The sequence below is a fragment of the Scophthalmus maximus genome, chromosome 1 (assembly GCF_022379125.1).
Source record: "Scophthalmus maximus strain ysfricsl-2021 chromosome 1, ASM2237912v1, whole genome shotgun sequence".
Taxonomy (NCBI): domain Eukaryota; kingdom Metazoa; phylum Chordata; class Actinopteri; order Pleuronectiformes; family Scophthalmidae; genus Scophthalmus; species Scophthalmus maximus.
The window spans coordinates 15,015,206-15,031,872 of NC_061515.1; the positions used below are offsets into that span (position 1 = coordinate 15,015,206).

The 16,667-nt window shown below is 42.6% G+C and overlaps 2 protein-coding genes across 3 annotated transcripts in view; both read left to right on the forward strand.

The window, feature by feature from the left end:
• Positions 1-5: 5 nt before the first annotated feature.
• On the forward strand, positions 6-2,969 carry LOC118311238 (gastrula zinc finger protein XlCGF57.1). Its single transcript, XM_035634918.2, has 3 exons — positions 6-130; positions 335-801; positions 1,189-2,969. Exons 2-3 carry the CDS (start codon positions 378-380, stop codon positions 2,574-2,576), a joined length of 1,812 nt encoding a protein of 603 aa, XP_035490811.1. The 5' UTR covers positions 6-130; positions 335-377; the 3' UTR covers positions 2,577-2,969.
• A 139-nt stretch (positions 2,970-3,108) lies between these two features.
• erfl1 (Ets2 repressor factor like 1) overlaps positions 3,109-16,667 on the forward strand; it is a 90,468-nt gene continuing 76,909 nt past the window's right edge. Inside the window, exons 1-3 of one of the 2 annotated variants that reach the window (XM_035634930.2) lie at positions 3,109-4,494; positions 5,738-5,818; positions 7,270-7,341. The gene's annotated coding sequence lies outside the window, so the exon portion shown is untranslated. Of the gene's footprint in view, positions 4,495-5,737; positions 5,819-7,269; positions 7,342-16,667 lie in introns of those variants that run through there. The other variant, XM_035634969.2, reaches the window with a different exon arrangement.

Sequence of the window (16,667 nt, forward strand, 5' to 3'; positions counted from 1 at the left end):
GTGCGGTGTACTTCCGGTGTTGTTATTATTATCTGTGGTTATTATCAATGCGAACCAATATAGCCACTGAGTAGTAGCTTGAACACCTAACAGCGGCTTCGTCTGAATATTGTCATTAAAAAAACAAGCGGTAAGTATTTAATTTAAAGCAGACTAACTGCAGTAAATGAGCCACAGCGCACAGCCGCTAGGCTAATGCGGCGTTAGTATAGCTCAGCTATGATGCCAACGTCAGATAAGACTGAAATGGAGAAGAGTCTGTATGTCCTGACATCACTCACAGACGCTGCCTTCCTGTTCTAATTTGTTCACTTCAATCATTTTTGTTCCAAAGCAAAATAAAGAAGCGGAATTCCTAATGGTGACACAACACTACGATGAAGTCGCTGCTAAACAGACCGAAGAGAGGTGGTCAAAAACAACTCGATGTGCTCGTAGTCAAGACTGAAACTGGACCGGGGCTGGACGGTGAGGCGGAGGACGGCTGCGGTCAGGTTTACACGAACGGACACGGTTTGAGGGTCCGAATCAAAGAGGAGCCACACGCGCAGGAGATCTGCGACGAGCCCGGTGCGGACACCAAGCCGGACACTGCGGCGTCCTGGTCAGACGATCACCAGCAGCAGGGACACGTGAAGGACGAGTGCGACTCTCACCATCAACCCAAATGTGAACCCGGCTGTGCTGCCGTCAAGGAGGAGGCCCAGTCGTGGATCAAAGAGGACGGGGGCGGTGAAGAGGAGGAAGTGGATGCAGGGAACAGCCATGAACATTATGAGGGGGGAGAGGGGGTCTGCGCAGGTACAGTAGGAGTCAGTGTGATGTGTTCATTTCATGTCCTTTCATTTTTGGCAGCTCTGGCAGATGTAACTAATTTGAAGCTTTAAAATATTGATGGTGTAATTTGCCAATTGTGGAAATTGCATTTCTGATTATATCATTGCCAGAGGTGTCAAAATGGTTTACATGACAAACTGAAAGATGATCTCCAATGTCTTAACTTAACGGAAGCCTGTTTGTTTACAATTTGCTGATTTGTATTCATATCTTACATCTTGCATAAATGCGTCTCAGTTTCGGTAATATGATGAGAATAGTTCAAACTTCAGGGAAGTGTATAATCATAAACGCTTCCTTTCTTTAACCTTCTCTTCTTCCTGTGTGTGTGTGTGTTTCTCTCTGACTTAGATACATCATCATCTGAGTTCTTTCCCTGTCCTCACTGCACCGTCTCCTTTACTGACTTGGAATTCTTGGAGAAGCATGTCAAGTGGGTCCATCAGAAACAGTATCTGGACAAACTGAAACAATGCTTCTCAAGCCACACACTAAACTTAATTCCCAAACACCGGTGCACTGTCTGCAGCAGCACCTTTAACTCTAAGGTTAAACTTAGGGTACACGTCGGTGAAGCTCATCCTTCGGCCCCTCCACGCAGGCTCCACCCCTGCCCAACCTGTGCACGCAGCTTCCAGTACCTGAAGAATCTGAAGAACCACTGTCAGCGCTGGCACAACATGTCTGTGGTTACCAGAGGAGGGCACCTCAGCTGCGCTGACTGTGGGAAGAGTTTCAAAGCTACCTGGGGCCAAGGACCTCATTTGTGTAATGAACCAGTGAACGCAGAACCCGAGGACAAGCCGATCTGCCTGGACACTGGTGTGCAGTGTCAGGAATGTGGCAAGAAGTTGCGCACACCTCAAAGTCTGGAGGATCACATGCGCACACACACAGGTGCCCGGCCATTTGTCTGCAGGGATTGTGGCAGGAGGTTTGTGGAGCGCAGCGGCTGGCGGCAACACATGAAAATACACACGGGGGAGAAGCTGTTCAAATGTCAGGTGTGCGGGAAAGCCTTTTTAAGGTCACACCACCTCAAGTGCCACTTAACGACACACTCTGGCAAGAAGGAATACTCTTGCTCTGAGTGTGGGAAGGAGTTTGGATTCAAGTCCAGTCTTGATCTCCACCTGAGGACACATTCCAGCGAGAGACCCTTCCACTGCAATGTGTGTGGGAAGAACTTCAACACCCAGCGAAATCTGCGGGTCCACACCAAACTCCACACCAATGAGAAAGCACACCAGTGCGGCGACTGTGGGCTGAAGATCGGAGATCTCGGGGCTTTGAAAATACACCTGCGGACGCACACTGGAGAGAGGCCCTACCACTGTACAGTCTGCGGAAATAGGTTCATTCGCCTTGCACATTTGCGAAACCACCAACGCACCCACACCGGCGAAAGACCCTACAAATGCACCGAATGCGACAAGAGCTTCACTCAGTCCGGGGACCTGGTGAAGCATAAACGGATACACTCTGGGGAAAAGCCCTTTGAATGCCCCGACTGCCACCGCCGTTACACTTCCTCTGGTGATCTGGGCAAGCACAGGAGGAGTCACACTAACCTGCGTCCCTACACGTGTCAAGAGTGTGGAAAAAGCTTTCGCTTGTCAGGCCATTTGAAAACTCACATGTTAACTCACACAGGGGAGAAACCGTATTCCTGCCCCAATTGCCTGCGCAGGTTTGCTCGCTCTCACCATCTTTCTGGACACGTGGCTAAATGTCGCTGAGGCTTTTTTTGAGAAGACTGTAAATAAGCTAGTCCTGATTTAATCTTGTTACTGTGGGAGCTGTATAGAGAGACGATGATGAAGGTGTTCAAGTACGTAATCATGTTTGTCGATAATTATTTATATGAAGTTTCTGTAACCCTTGACTGAGATGACTGTTGTAACTTATTTAAAACACACGACTTGTGTCTGTTATTGCATGCAACTTTTAGCACAATAGCACAATCCCCGGTCTTGTTTGATTATTATTTTTAAGCATTAGACTGGCTGTGCAAGACACTAATATAATGAAAGTTTGAGGACAAGGTATGAGGCTAAGCTCAGTTGAACATGCAGATAGTTCGATGCTGTATTAACTGTAGAAAATAATAAATTATTTGATGAATGCATGAACACTTTGTTATTCTACTGTGTGTTAAGTCACAAGAGGAGGCCAATGTGCAGGATGACCTTATATCACTGGAAACCTGGAAAATTAGCAGACGGACCTTTCTTTGAGACCAGCTCATGGGAGCAGGACTAATATAATTAAGATGGATTACACTGAGTAAAATTTAGGAATGGGGACTTTGGTTGAAAAAAAGTTGTTTAAAGATTTAATTAAATGACTTCTGTTTCATACAACAGTCATTTAATGATGGCTTATTATTATATAACCTTTTACAGTAAACGTGGTTTGGTTATCTTGGAAAAGCAAGTACTCTTTTGATGGTCTTCCAACTTCGCTAATGCCGCTTTAATTAATTCACTATATTACCTATAATGAGCAGATTGAATGTATATCAACTATGATTGTGTGTATCACAGTTTCTCAATGTCAGGCTCTGGAGTTGATCAATATTTGTTTGATACCTTCAAATCTGTGGTGGCATGTAACCAAGTTATTTCACTCAAGCGCTGCACTTGTACCACTGTGCAACATAACACAGTTACTTTGCAAATTAAGAGTATTAATGCAAAATTTAATCAACCTACAGATTGTGGATGAAGCTACTAGCAGTACATCAGGTTGTCAAAATCAACACTGCCTTTAGCGTCTGCAACATTTGTGATGTTTACACACTAATCCAGTCGTTTATACACAGTACGTCTTCTGACATGGGCCTTTCTGCATCATGTATTTGTACTTTTACTGGACATAAGTTTTGTGAGCAGGGCTTTTACTAACCACTGCATTTAACAGACCGTCAATCCTTTTTATAATTCTGTTTGGAGAACCTTCCTTGTTCTTGAAAACAGACTATTCCTGTGTGACACGTATCACGACTCTGTTTTGTGGTTTCATCGAACCCGTTGAGACCAAGGGCCGAAGAAGTCTACAAAGGTTCATCAAAGATTCACTGATTAATCGAATTGTGGTTTCGAAAATGTGGTTTAGAAAATGTTTAGAAAAAATATTCAGAAGTTATTCCATTTTTCACAAAGACCATGCTGCTGTGTTGAGTTGGCTTATTTAGGACGTCATCCAACAAACACTGGCAGCAAATGATCTCAAAGGAAGTAGTTGTAATTAGTGAATAGACTGATGACATCTATCATCAAGCGTTTTACTGGATAGCAACTGAAATGAACAATCAGTCATCATAATAGTTTAAAAAAATGTAAATATATATTATTGATCTTTCGTGAGCGACTAATCCATTGTGAAAGCTACTCAAAAAAACAATTACCCCATATTTGAAGATATTTCCAGATTCTTTATAGTCCACCCGGACGAAAAAAAACAAAATGTTTTTTTTTATTAAACGCTGTTCCCCAGGTGGTCACGCCCCCTTGTTCCGGATCAAAACAAAGATGGCCGCCCACAGGCCAGTGATAGCGGCACACAGTTGGCAAACTTTTACCCGCCAGGGAATGTTTTTCTGTTTAGATGTCTGGAAGAGCCTTCGGGGAATGTGAAAACACAGTGAGAACAGTTGTAAGTAATAAACAACCTCAAACACAACCAGTATGTATCGTATGGAGTCACACACTAGAGGCACAAACTGGTCTGGCGCCAACGTAGCTAGCAGCGGACGTACTTGCGTCATTTAGCTGTTAGCATTTTTGACACGAAGATGGTGCGTTCAAGGGACGCGTTTTGAGTTCGCCAAAAAAAAGTAAAGCATTTCATTATCTTCCTAAATAAGCATTTGAAGGTAATTACTGTCTTGGATTCATTTACATAAGTTGCCCAAGTAGGCCTGTTGATTTCTGTAAACAAAAACACTACTCACCCTGTCCTGCTGCATCGTGTGTTGGCTCCAATTTCTTTTCCTTTTTTTAAATGAATCCATGATTTTAATGATTAATCCATCCATCCGTTTTATGTCTATGTCTGGGTCCAGGTCGCTTTAATTTAATTAAGTATATGGTTAGAAATTACTGTTGTGTATAAATACTGCTGGGGAGTACAAAAAAAAAAGTAACGTCACGATAAATCATTCTTAAGCATATATCCCAGCCACTGAAAAGTAGTATGATTATAAAACAGGAAGGAATAATTCTCACTCGAAGAAGCCTGCAGAAAGTCGCAAGGGGAAGTCGGCATATCATGTTCATTCACTCTCACCAAATTCTGCCCTGCCAATCAGCTTTTCAGTCTGCTCTTACAAATGAATGGGAGAAATATCTATACATTCCTATAATTCACGAGCTTTATTGACAGACGAGTCCAAGATTCTCTTTGTATGTCCTAGGCTGTGAATTGGCCTCTTCAGTTTGTCATATAATCAATAAATTTCTCTCTGTATTTAAAATGAATTGAAGGCGTGTGACACATTTAATTACTTAGACATACGCTTAGTTCACACTTACATCCGAGTGGCCTTCAAAGCTGCATACACGATGTAACACATTATTTTGTAAAAAAAATTCAAATGATCTAAGTGATGCTAACTGAGTACAACATTATGTGGCCTCTGAAGCAGACTTTACAGCAAGCTAAAGATAAAACCTCCGATTCCGAGACCTGACATTAAATCACAGCTTCCGAGGACACGGCAGTTCTGTTTAAGTGACTATGATTTTTATTCCCAAACAACATGTGATTTAATGTTCACCTGCTGACGAGGTAAATTAGAAATCAGAGGGCATTCTAATCAAATTTTATTGTTTTCCTGTTGGCATAACAGCAAGTTTTTTGGTCAGCTTGCACTGATTTCTGGCTTCCCTCTCTGTAGGTGAGTCGGGAGGGATGACTGAGTCCGCCATGACGGGACTTCATGTTCCTGCACACACCAAGCAGAACACTCCTCACGCAGGTAAGATGAGGATTCTGTCAGTAAAAAAGGGAACTGGGTTGCCCTAAAAAAGACTGAACTAACTCTGTTCAGTGAAACAATCTTTTTGTCCCGAGTCAACCGGTCAGCCCAACAACCAAACTGTACACACTGTAATCGACTATCCCACAAATCAAAAGCATGCGCCCTAAAAAAGCACCCAAACTGCAGCGGAATACACTGAAATGAATTGTACCAAAAGGGAACCTGGGCGACCCCCAAAAAATTACCCCACAGCTCGGTGAAGGACACGCCCTTAATATCGCCATGATCAGGTCTGTAAAGAGAGGATGGGGACAACCCCCCCCCCCCAAAAAGAAAACAAAAAATCTCCACTGCACAAAGATTAACAGCTGGAAGGATGTTGACAGTTAACAAGTCAAAGAGGAGCCAGCATAGCCTCAGATGCATGAAATCTGCCACGCAACAAAGTTTGGGAATTGGTAATGTGATGGCCTGGAGGCATTTGTCAAAGGAGAGACTGAGCCGTGCTCAACTGGACACTATGAGGCACCAGCACAAGCTGAGGCAGTCGAAGCCACCTCGCATCTAATCTGCTTCTAATCCGCCTCGGTGCAATTTAGATTTAAACTTGTTTTCACTCATTAGAATATTAATTTCTTGCTCTGACCAGTAAAGTTTTTGAGGATTCCAGTTTTACAGTGCAGTCAGAAAGTAATCAGTCTCCTTCACTGTTTTCACGATTTGTTATTTTGTTGCAGCCTTATGCTTAAATCAAAAAATTCCCTCATTAATCTAAACTCAAACACAGAATTTTTTAGATTTGTGTTGTTGTAAATGTATTGAAATGGGGAAAAAAATCACATTGACATGGTAATAGTCAGATCCTTGACTTTGACAATTTAAATTTGGTTCACGTGCCTCCCATTTCTCTTCTTCGTCTTTCTGCATCACGATGTTAGTCCTCCTGTGGTAAATTCAACTGCGTGAACATTATTTGGAAAAGACACACGCTTGTCAATTTGAAGGTCTCACAGCTGACAATGCATATCAGAGCAAAAAGTCCATAAAGAAGTTACAGAAAACCTTTTTTTCTGAATTGAATCTGAACATGACATTTTTTTGCAAATAACCGAGCGCAATGTACCAGAACTGATATGTGATGCAAGTTTTGCCATTTGACTTTTAGGTGACGCCAGAATACTTTCCCTGGCACTTACAAGTAACTCGCTTAAGTGCTGACATTCATATCAAACAAGTAACTCGCTTAAGTGCTGACATTCATATCAATATGCATAACAGTAATTAGTATAATACTATAGTATTAGTGTAATACTATAGTATTATACTAATAGTAAGAATATGCAGTATGCCATTTAAGAAACAAACTCTATTTTTCTTGCGCAGTTTTGCTTCTGGGCAAAACCACTAAATACCAAGTTATTCAGGTTTCATTCTTCTTCTCTCTGCAGCTCTGTCTCCTCGGGACACTCCGGAGTTTCACCCTCCTTCACCGAGTCTGGCTTTCTGCGGCAGCATGTCAGGTATCGTCACTGAAATGAGCACACAAGTGTATTAACACTAGAATCCCTTATACGTTAGTCCTCTTAGTACTCTCCAGTATGTAACTGTCCACAGTGCATTGCCACTCTCCAGTACTTTGATGCAGCTCATTGTCCGTAAGAAACTCTCCTGCCCTCCACACATGTCCAGGCGGTTTCACAATATACTGTAGCAGTTCAGGTCTTCCGGGGAGCCTCTGTAAGTCCTGGGGACAGGCACCTCATATAAATACACACTCAAGATTCAAGTCGTATGAGTGTTGGGTGTGCAAGGAAAAAACATGGTGTGCAAGGAACAAATCTCTGAGTTGTGTAAACAAGTTTGCATGAATACAGGTGAGTAACCTTACACCGAAGTTCGATCTTTACGCAAAAGAAAAACGGACCCTTTTGTAATCTGGGGATCTGTTAAGACCTTTTGTCAGCAGAGGATCCATCAAAAGATGAGCCGGTGTGCTGAATGTTGGTTACGGGTTTGCCAGTTAGCATGAACCGAGAGCACATGCACATGCAAAATCTTGACCACTTCAAGGTGCGCGACTAATAATTCAAACGCCGGGATCACTTGCGCAACCTCGTATCCATCCACGCTGGGGAGAGGGCGTGCAAGGACGAGGAAGGCTTCATGCAATTTGTAGACTTCCTCAAGCATAAGAGAGAAGACACTCTAGGGAAAACCCTTTAGTGCACAGTTTGTAATCTGAGATTCATCTGTAAAGCGTCTCCAAACACACAGGGTAATCCACTGTGATGTCTGTCTACACAAGTGTGAGATGTGCCAAAACTCTCTGCCTGAAGTACAGTGTAAGTGCTCTTAGTAGATAAAATCTAGTTAGGGGAGACGTCGTTTACTGTGGAGGTATCTCCAAACGTATAGTGAAACACCACCAGATTCATCTTGGCAGAGGTTCGAGTAGAAAGTCATCACTTGGACAGAAATTTAAATCATTTATACCAGTGTAGCTGAACAATTTACCACTTACTAATTGTTGAACTGGTTAAATAATGAATACATTTTGAACCCGTGCTGCCTTTGTTGCAAAGCAAAGATGAAGACGTAACATTGGTAGTTAAGGTGCAGTTTGTTCTTTTCCCTTTTTCTTTTGTTTTACTGCTCCCTGTGGTTTGCACAGCGTGATACATTACAAACACCAAGAATCATTTTTCATAGAATGCAGCCTATAAATAACTGGACGGTTAGATTTGTTTAAAGGGTTGGTATTTTTTTTCGTACACTGGAAGGCCACGAATGTTTGACTGATATGGTGATAAAACAAGTTTACTTGCAGCATATTTACGTGATCCTTATGCGACTTTTTTAGCTTTGGAAATTCTTAAAATAAATTGCCACAAGATAATAGATTAATAAATCATGTAAAATAAAACTTTATGTATTTATTGAATAAAGTGTATCTGTGGAATTATAAACAACAGACCAGCAGACTAGCTAAGCTAGCCAAAGGCCTGACAGCCAGGGATACTGTGAGTGGTACATAAAAAAAGAAAAAGAAAAAAATCACTATTAGAAAAACACAACAAATTTGGATTTTCCACATAATCAAAGAAACCCTAGGAGGCTAAGTGCATGACAAACCTCTATGAGGAGAAAAGCAGATTTATTTATTTTAAAATTGAATGCCGGAAAACTGTATTTGGAGAGAAGATAAATTGCTCTTTTAGTACTTTAGATTAGATTTGAAAAGCATTGTATATATTTTGTTATCTCACTGTCTCCCGCATTTTATTTCCTGTTTGCATCGGAATATATATATTTTTCCTCTCTCGCAGGGCAGCCATGAGAGGAAGACCTTGCTCACACTTTAATTTACACCCAGGATATGCATCACTAGGACAAGGGCCACAACCAGACCTGTCTCAGTCAATTCAGTGGGAATTGGTCTATTATTTTTATGTCCGCAATTACGAGGACAGAGCAGTAACTACGGCTCCGGCGCAGATAACAAAGATATATTTAGGAGTAAATAATATTGACTGTACCTTTGTTTAAAGCTGGAATCAATACTTCTTAAAGCGTGTCCATTTTTCATTTAGCCGCGTCATGTCTGTGCGGAGCAGGGGCAGCGAGATGAATGGGTGGATCCTCTAATTCCCCCTCTTGCAGTTATCATAATTGTTGAACAGCCACGGTTTTTAAAGATCTGGTTCGAGGAGAGGGAGGCCACACAAAGAAAGTTAATAGATTTGTAAAATTGAGATGGATTGCACAGCAGCCGTTTTTGGAGCGTTCCATCGGCGTGGCAGGCAGATGAACAAATATGATCCAGGGATGAGGAGGTTGGGGGGGGGGGCGGACTGCACACAAACACACGGCAGCAGAGAATGCATCCTGACAAATAAATGTGTTGGTGTTCACCCTTTCCCGTGCAGTGTGTTCATATCTGGTCACAGTCTGGCAGGAGAGCGCTGGACATCATCACGGTTTGTGTCCCACATCAGCTTCAGAGCGGACGAGTCGGCCGATGAATTCCCCCTGAAAGTCCGCAGTGAAACAACAGTAGTTCCTCTCTTGAGGCACCAGGGGGAAATGGATAGCTGTGGAAAGGATGCTTCGGGGAATAGGCAAGCTCGGGAGACGTCTCAGAAGTTTGGGCCATTTGTCAGAACTACGATGTGGAATAACCCTGCGCGGTCAGCATTGCATATAGAAAAGATTTTTTTATGTCCCGTTGTAAAGCAACGCCATTATGCCTCCTCCTCCATCATAAACGGTGTTGTTTCAGCCGATAGTGCTCCCCGTGTATGACCTCTGACCCTGTCATTTGTCTGCTGAAGATGGCTTTTAGAACCTCTAAAGGACATTTCACTGCGGTGAATTATCCAAGGGGGCCCACATTTGTTTCCATCCGTTTTGATATTGGTCATTGTTTCCACATTTGATGCATTCACTATGCTCCTCAGAAAATCTTTCCCATATCCAATTTCTTTCTTTCCCGTGTCCAATTTTCCCTAATATTCAGATGATTATGGCGTGATGCTTTCCTTCCCTCCTTTTCAGCAGTCTACTCTTTTCCTCTCCCATTTTCCCCTGATTCTCTTTCACTCTCTTCCTTATATTCTGACATATGGCTACATGATATGAATGTTTTCAGTGACATTATGTCCAATCAGCACAAATATAGATGTGCCACAATGGCTGAGATTCCGCCGCAAATCATCCACAAATGAAAACATAAAACCTTACATTTACTTTGCCTCTCCTATCCCAAATCCAAATGGCAAAAAAATATTTTCAATCTTCCCCCTCTGACAGACAGTTCATAGTGTTTTTGTGTTGCAGCCTGAGAATTAAATTCCCCCTTATCAAATTTATAAAAGACCAGTTGAGAGGATTTTCTTTCTATAATGTACTTTGAGCCATCCAATTTTCCTTGTATTTACTGTCTATATTTTTGTCAATTTGGCGCAGGAACAGATTGTGTGCGTTGGCGCTGGGTGTCACTAGTGTCGTCACGCTACAGTGGTTTTGGTGTTGGCTGGCCTCGGAGGTCAGTGTGTGGGAAGAGATGGTGGCTCTGCGGGGCTTTGCGGCGGCTCTTGGCCTGTCCCTTTGGGCTCCGACAGGCCCACATCCACTCCTCTCATTCATGAAGGGGTCAACACACGGGTCAAAACACACCGTTTGACTCCCCGCAACACTCTGGTGTGTGTGGGCGTAGATGAAACCGGGCATTTTGTGGGCCTTTGGTAAGCTGCAGCTGGTAGCGCCTCTTACTTCGCTCCCTCTCAAGTCCAGATGTGCCTAAAAGCATGGCTCACACAAAGGAAGACGGGAAGAAAATGCTGTTAAATTGTGCTGCATTGAGTGCTGAGAGTGGGATGCCGGGCTACACATAAAGGGATGGAAAGACACCGTTTATTCCCTATTAGTATCACCACATTGACAGGTTGGCCAAGAGGTAAGGAAGGCTTCTCTCTCCCTCAACCACATCTAATGCCGGCACTGAGAAACTCTGCTGGTCCACACTAACACGTTCCCCACACAGCCGGCTGCTATCGTGGTGACTGCTGGAGTAGATCTCTGTGACCGCGGCCTCCCTCCTCCTCTCCTCTCACCGTAACCTCTTGCTCCCTCTGTCTCTTTAGTGGAGGGATAGAGATGTGGAGGGCGAGAGAGACTGACAGTGTGCGCTCCCCTGCTCAGTAAATATGAACTGCACCCAGCAGACAGACTCATTCATCACAGGGGAAAGAGGGGGGGGAGAGGGGGGTGGGTGGCGAGGGCAAGGTGGAGGGATACAGAAAGGACTAAGAGAAATGTCCAAAAAGAGACAGGGAGGGAGGAAGAGGAGGACGAAGAGCGGTGGGAGGAATAGGAAGCATATGGAGAGAAGATGAAAGAAAGGAAAGTGTTCTGGGTGAAACGAGTGGGAGAAAGAGATAACAGGCGGAGAAGGGGGGGAGAGAGAGAGAGGCCTGGATGATTGAAGGATAAATAAAGGATAGCAGATGTGCACGGTGGAGGAGGAACCTCAAGCATGGGAGAAGTGATGAAATACAGGGGGACATTTTAGATCTCATCACCGAGAGATCGTGTGTCGCGATCGCCGCCTTTAAGCAGCGTGTTATGAGAGTAACAATAGTTTTGCTGCCCTCGGGTCAGAAAGGTCACGTCTCACTCAGACTTGTTGCTTTTTCCCCACTTTGACCTTGAATATGTACTCTGGGGTGTGTGCATGCTTGGATCTTGATGTCTGTTGCTCCATTGTCAACTAAAATTTTTTCCCATAATTATCAGAGTTTACTGTAAGTGGCAGTTATGCGCGTGGTGAGAAAATTTAAGAGTTGTCTAAGTTATATTATAGTGAAATGCTGTGATATTCAAGCGTATGGCTGGCGAAACAAAACACTGCAGTTTATCGTGGAGGAATGTGAACATTTCAAAACAAAATTTCTACTAATTTCACTGATGATGAGGAAAAGATGCACATATGCTTTGCAATAAAATTAAGCAATAATGTTGAATCTGTATCTCTTATATCTCAGCCAATCAGTACTGAAGCTGCAGCCGAGAGAAATACACAAGATGCATTTGCCTATTGAGATCCATGCAGTATTCATTGTGCAGTGATTATTGTTCCTAGGCACACTACCCCTCAGTTTTTTTTACATTTTTGAAGGAAGTCAAATTTACTTCTATTTTAATGAACTTCCAAATGCAAATAGACAAAAACAACAACCAGAAATTTTTTGAAGAACCCAGAGTCCTATGTCCTTTCCGGTCCATGTCCTTAATTTTCCAACAACTTCCCCCTCCGCACTGCCACCAACACCACCTCCTCTCTGTCTTTTTCCACTCCGCAGAAAAAGACAGGAGAGAGGGAAGATGATGTGTGACAGATGCCACATTTCGACCTTCTGTCAGGGAGATTAATATTGACACTGTGTTTCTTACCAGGGGCTTGTTGACTGTGTGTGTTGGGCTTTGATTTCATTATCCTCTGCTCAGCCACTTTTTTCTTAAGAATCAGACAATAACAGATGTGGCGACTGAAATAGAGACAGTGATATCGGAGGGGCTGAGTGAACAAGTCATATTGCCGGGTGGCTCGGCCATCAGTCCTGTGTGCTGTGGAACTGTAAACCCCCCAAGGATACCCGGAGCACAGAGACCGTTCAATTCTCTCAGCCTTGTCAGCTCGAAAGGAGCATGGGCCGCGAGCTGCGAGCCGCTGTGGTGTGGTGGCTATAGCCACAAATGTGGCATAGTATTGAAATACGTTGCAGTTGGAGCTTATGGCTGTATATGTGGAAAGTACATTTCGTAATTCAAGGGCACTTGTACTTTGAGTTCATGTTTTTCTGTTCGACTGCAGTACATTTTACAGGGAAAAATATTGCAAAAAAAACCTATTTGAGCAAATAAAATATGATACAATGTAAAACGATAAATATATATCCTGACTGATACTGGATTTTTAAAGTCCATATTGATTTACCATAGTTTTAACAACTTTAACAATATATTTTAAGTAAACAATAATTTGTGTGAAGTATCAAAATCCAATATCTGTTTTGAGCCAGACGTTTTTTTAGTTAAAAAATATAGTTGTCATTGCTCTCTAGTGGACAAACTGTGTAACAGCATCATAGTTTCTAAATTACCCCAAATATATTTTAGTGCTGCTGAGTCGTCATTCGTCATAGGCGCTGTTATGGACATACCAATAAGCTGCTTATACATTCATGTCTCAGGAATAAGTTATGCAGAATAAATCAGTGGCCGGTATATAATTGCTTATTATTATTTTTAATTATCATTATTATAGTTATCTTTTTTATGATTAAGATTTTTCACTGATAATAACCTTCAATGAGCCTGGAACATAATTCTGAAAGGGGGTCTCATTTATTTGTTTATTTAAAATGAAGATGTTTGCTGCAAACAGTTTTACAATTATTAATTCAGGTTTTTTTTACTATACAAATGGTGACGTCTCAATAAACATCAATGTTTCTCGAACTGCTCAGTCTAAAAAGTGAACCTTTATTGTTGTTCTCCTCATATTATTACCATCTATTGCATCAGCTGCAACAAACGGATCAGTGCATCTCTATTAGTAGTAATATAATTTATTTCTCATTAACTTTATTACTCATTCAAGTAAATGTTTGAATGCTATTTGTACAAAGTGGCTGAATACTTCTCCCACCACAATGAAAGTCTCTCAATTTCCTTCTTTCTTTTTTTTTGGTCTTAAAGCTTGTATGTAGTTAACTTATGCAATTGTCTGAATTTGTTAGAGTAAATATCAAAATATTGCAATGTTTTCAATATCAAAATATTGCAATGTTTTCAATATCAGTTATTGTTTTTTTAGTTTTTTAAAATCTGAGCCCAGATTGATAAGAGTACATGAGGAGTCCAGGTTTCAGGATCTATTCCTCAGTCAGATCCGCCTGAATCTCTTATATGTCGTATGATCCTCTCATCCTTCATTCCTTCCTCCCTTCACTGTCTTCCCGTGCCTGTTCTAGGGCTGCGGACCGACTCATGGATTTGGCAGGGTGTTATAAAAACCAATTGATTCCATTTTAATTCCTTTTGTTGATTTTGAAAAAGTAGCTCTGTGTCTGCGGGCCAAAGCTCACTGGCCTTCATCTCCAACTTGTAAGCCTCGGAGAACTTTCTGGCGCTTTTATCGAAAACATTTCTGAGGTGGATACGAGAGATGGATCCTACAGCTTCCTGATTTTGTAATTTCAAAGCACGGGGCTTGCTGTTAGTGGGAGAATAAAATCAATAGGCCTCTGTGGAGAGGAGAAGGTATAGGCTCATAGTCGTGCGATATGAGAGAGGATCCAAAACAGGAAACGCAGCCAAAGGAGGAGGAAATGCGGCGGAGCAAAGCGGCTCCTGCGAATAAACAAATAGAAAGCAAAGCAGGGGAGATAATGTTAGAAGGAGACAAGAGACCGATGGGGGAAACAGTTGTCGCCAGAGACTTTTATTGACTTTCCCCCCCCCCCCCTTCTCCTCTGTCCACGTGACTACCAGATAAATTCACACAGAGAGAGGGAGAAGGGTAGTGAGGGGAGAGAGAGAGAAATGAGAAAATAAATTACTCTGGAAAGATATGACGATAGGCTACACGCGGCTTTAAATCTAAAAGGGAATTCGCGACACACTCGACCAATTTGTCACTGTGCTTTTTGCCTCTTTTCATTTCTTTTTTTTTTCTTCTTTCCCCCTATTATTTTTCACCCCTTCAATACCCCGATGCCCCTAATTTACCCCACTTTTCCCGTGTAGGCCTATCCAATTCTTCTTCACTCCGTGTTTTCCAAATCTATTCTTCAAGATCTGTTGAGGCATCCTGGTGTTGTCATATGAGGATATAAGTCTGCCTTTTCCTTCTTTCTTTTTTTTCTTTGTCTCTTTTTTTCTTTGTCTCTGTTTCTCTGTTTCTTTCTTTCTTTCTCTCTGTCTTTCTTTCTTTTTCTCTTTCTAACCTGTCATAAAAACGTGCTTCCTCCATGCTTAACTCTTTATGTGTCTGTTTGTAATTCATGATAAATCCATAAATCCATGGTCCTGAGCTCATCCTTCAAAAGGTTTTCCTTCATCTGTAACTACAATCAGATCTGTGCCTCCTCCTCTCCTCCGCCGCAAACATGGGTCTATCAAAATCTGAGAGAAAGGAGGAAATGAGATGCATCGTAAAAAAAGAATGAGCAGGCACCACGTTAAAGGATGGCTGGAAAAAGAGGTAGAAAAATGGAATGGAGAAGAGAAAAGAAAGAAAACGCAGACTTAAAGTATACCCCCTCTCTTTTATTTAATTTAGACGCCAGGCGAAAATCGATCCTGCCATTCGATACGCAATCCGAATCAAGGCGAATTAAGCGGGCGGAAATTAACTCTGAAAATATTTTTGATGGAGTGGCTTGTAGTCTCTCGGCCAAATGGACTGCAAAGTGGAACAAATGACAGGGGCCTAGTGGTGGAGACAGCGCCGCTCCATCTTCCATTAGGCCGTAATGGGATAGGTCCAGCCCCCTAGCTCGACTCGGCTGCATTAATCAAAACAGCCGCTATATGAAGATTTATGGTTCTCCACTCCAGCGAAGCCGGAGCCAGAGCCAGTTCTCACTGTGTATGTTTGAAGGAGGGGGTCGGGAGTCTCTCCCCCTCTCTTCTCTCCCTCTCTCTCTCCTATATGGACTCTGCCCCTACCTGTGGGCCTATACACATCATGCGTGTCGCCCCTTTACACACACTCACACACACACACACACACACACACACACACACACACTCACAGGCACCTTAATCTAGAGACTGTAATCGCATCTTGTCATTTTTTTTGTCAACAGGCGTGTGAAGCCCTGGATCTTTTGTTGACTGCGTGATATATCTGCAATAGCCGGTTCATATGGATATGAGCGTGGCACTGACATAATCAAACATAATGTTAAGTGACGTGTTCTAGGGGGAAAGGGGGTCTCTCTGACCTTCACATGGCATAGGGTAAACATCAACAAAACAGCCAAACATTTAGAAACGCCCCGTGTTTTTTCACCGTTAAAAGTGCTGCATTGCAGAGGGTTGCATACTTACATTTGATCTGGTTTTGATGCTATCATTTCTTTTTTAAATGTCAATCAACACGTCTCGAGTCTGAAGGTGTGCCCACCCGCACGGCCCTGATTTGATGTTTTGATTTGTTGTTTTCTAGTTTCCCAGTGTTTTGGGGTCGTTTGTCTTGAGCGGCGTCTCCCACCTCAGCGGTTTGCCTTGTTGTCACCTCTTAGCCGTCCAACACAACAAACGGCAGACAAACCGAATG

Excerpts from the sequence above, each read along its gene's own strand:
- LOC118311238 (XM_035634918.2), top strand. The coding sequence starts at position 378 with ATGAAGTCGCTGCTAAACAGACCGAAGAGAGGTGGTCAAAAACAACTC. Across the intron at positions 802-1,188 it reads GGGAGAGGGGGTCTGCGCAG|ATACATCATCATCTGAGTTC; the intron begins GTACAGTAGGAG and ends TCTCTGACTTAG.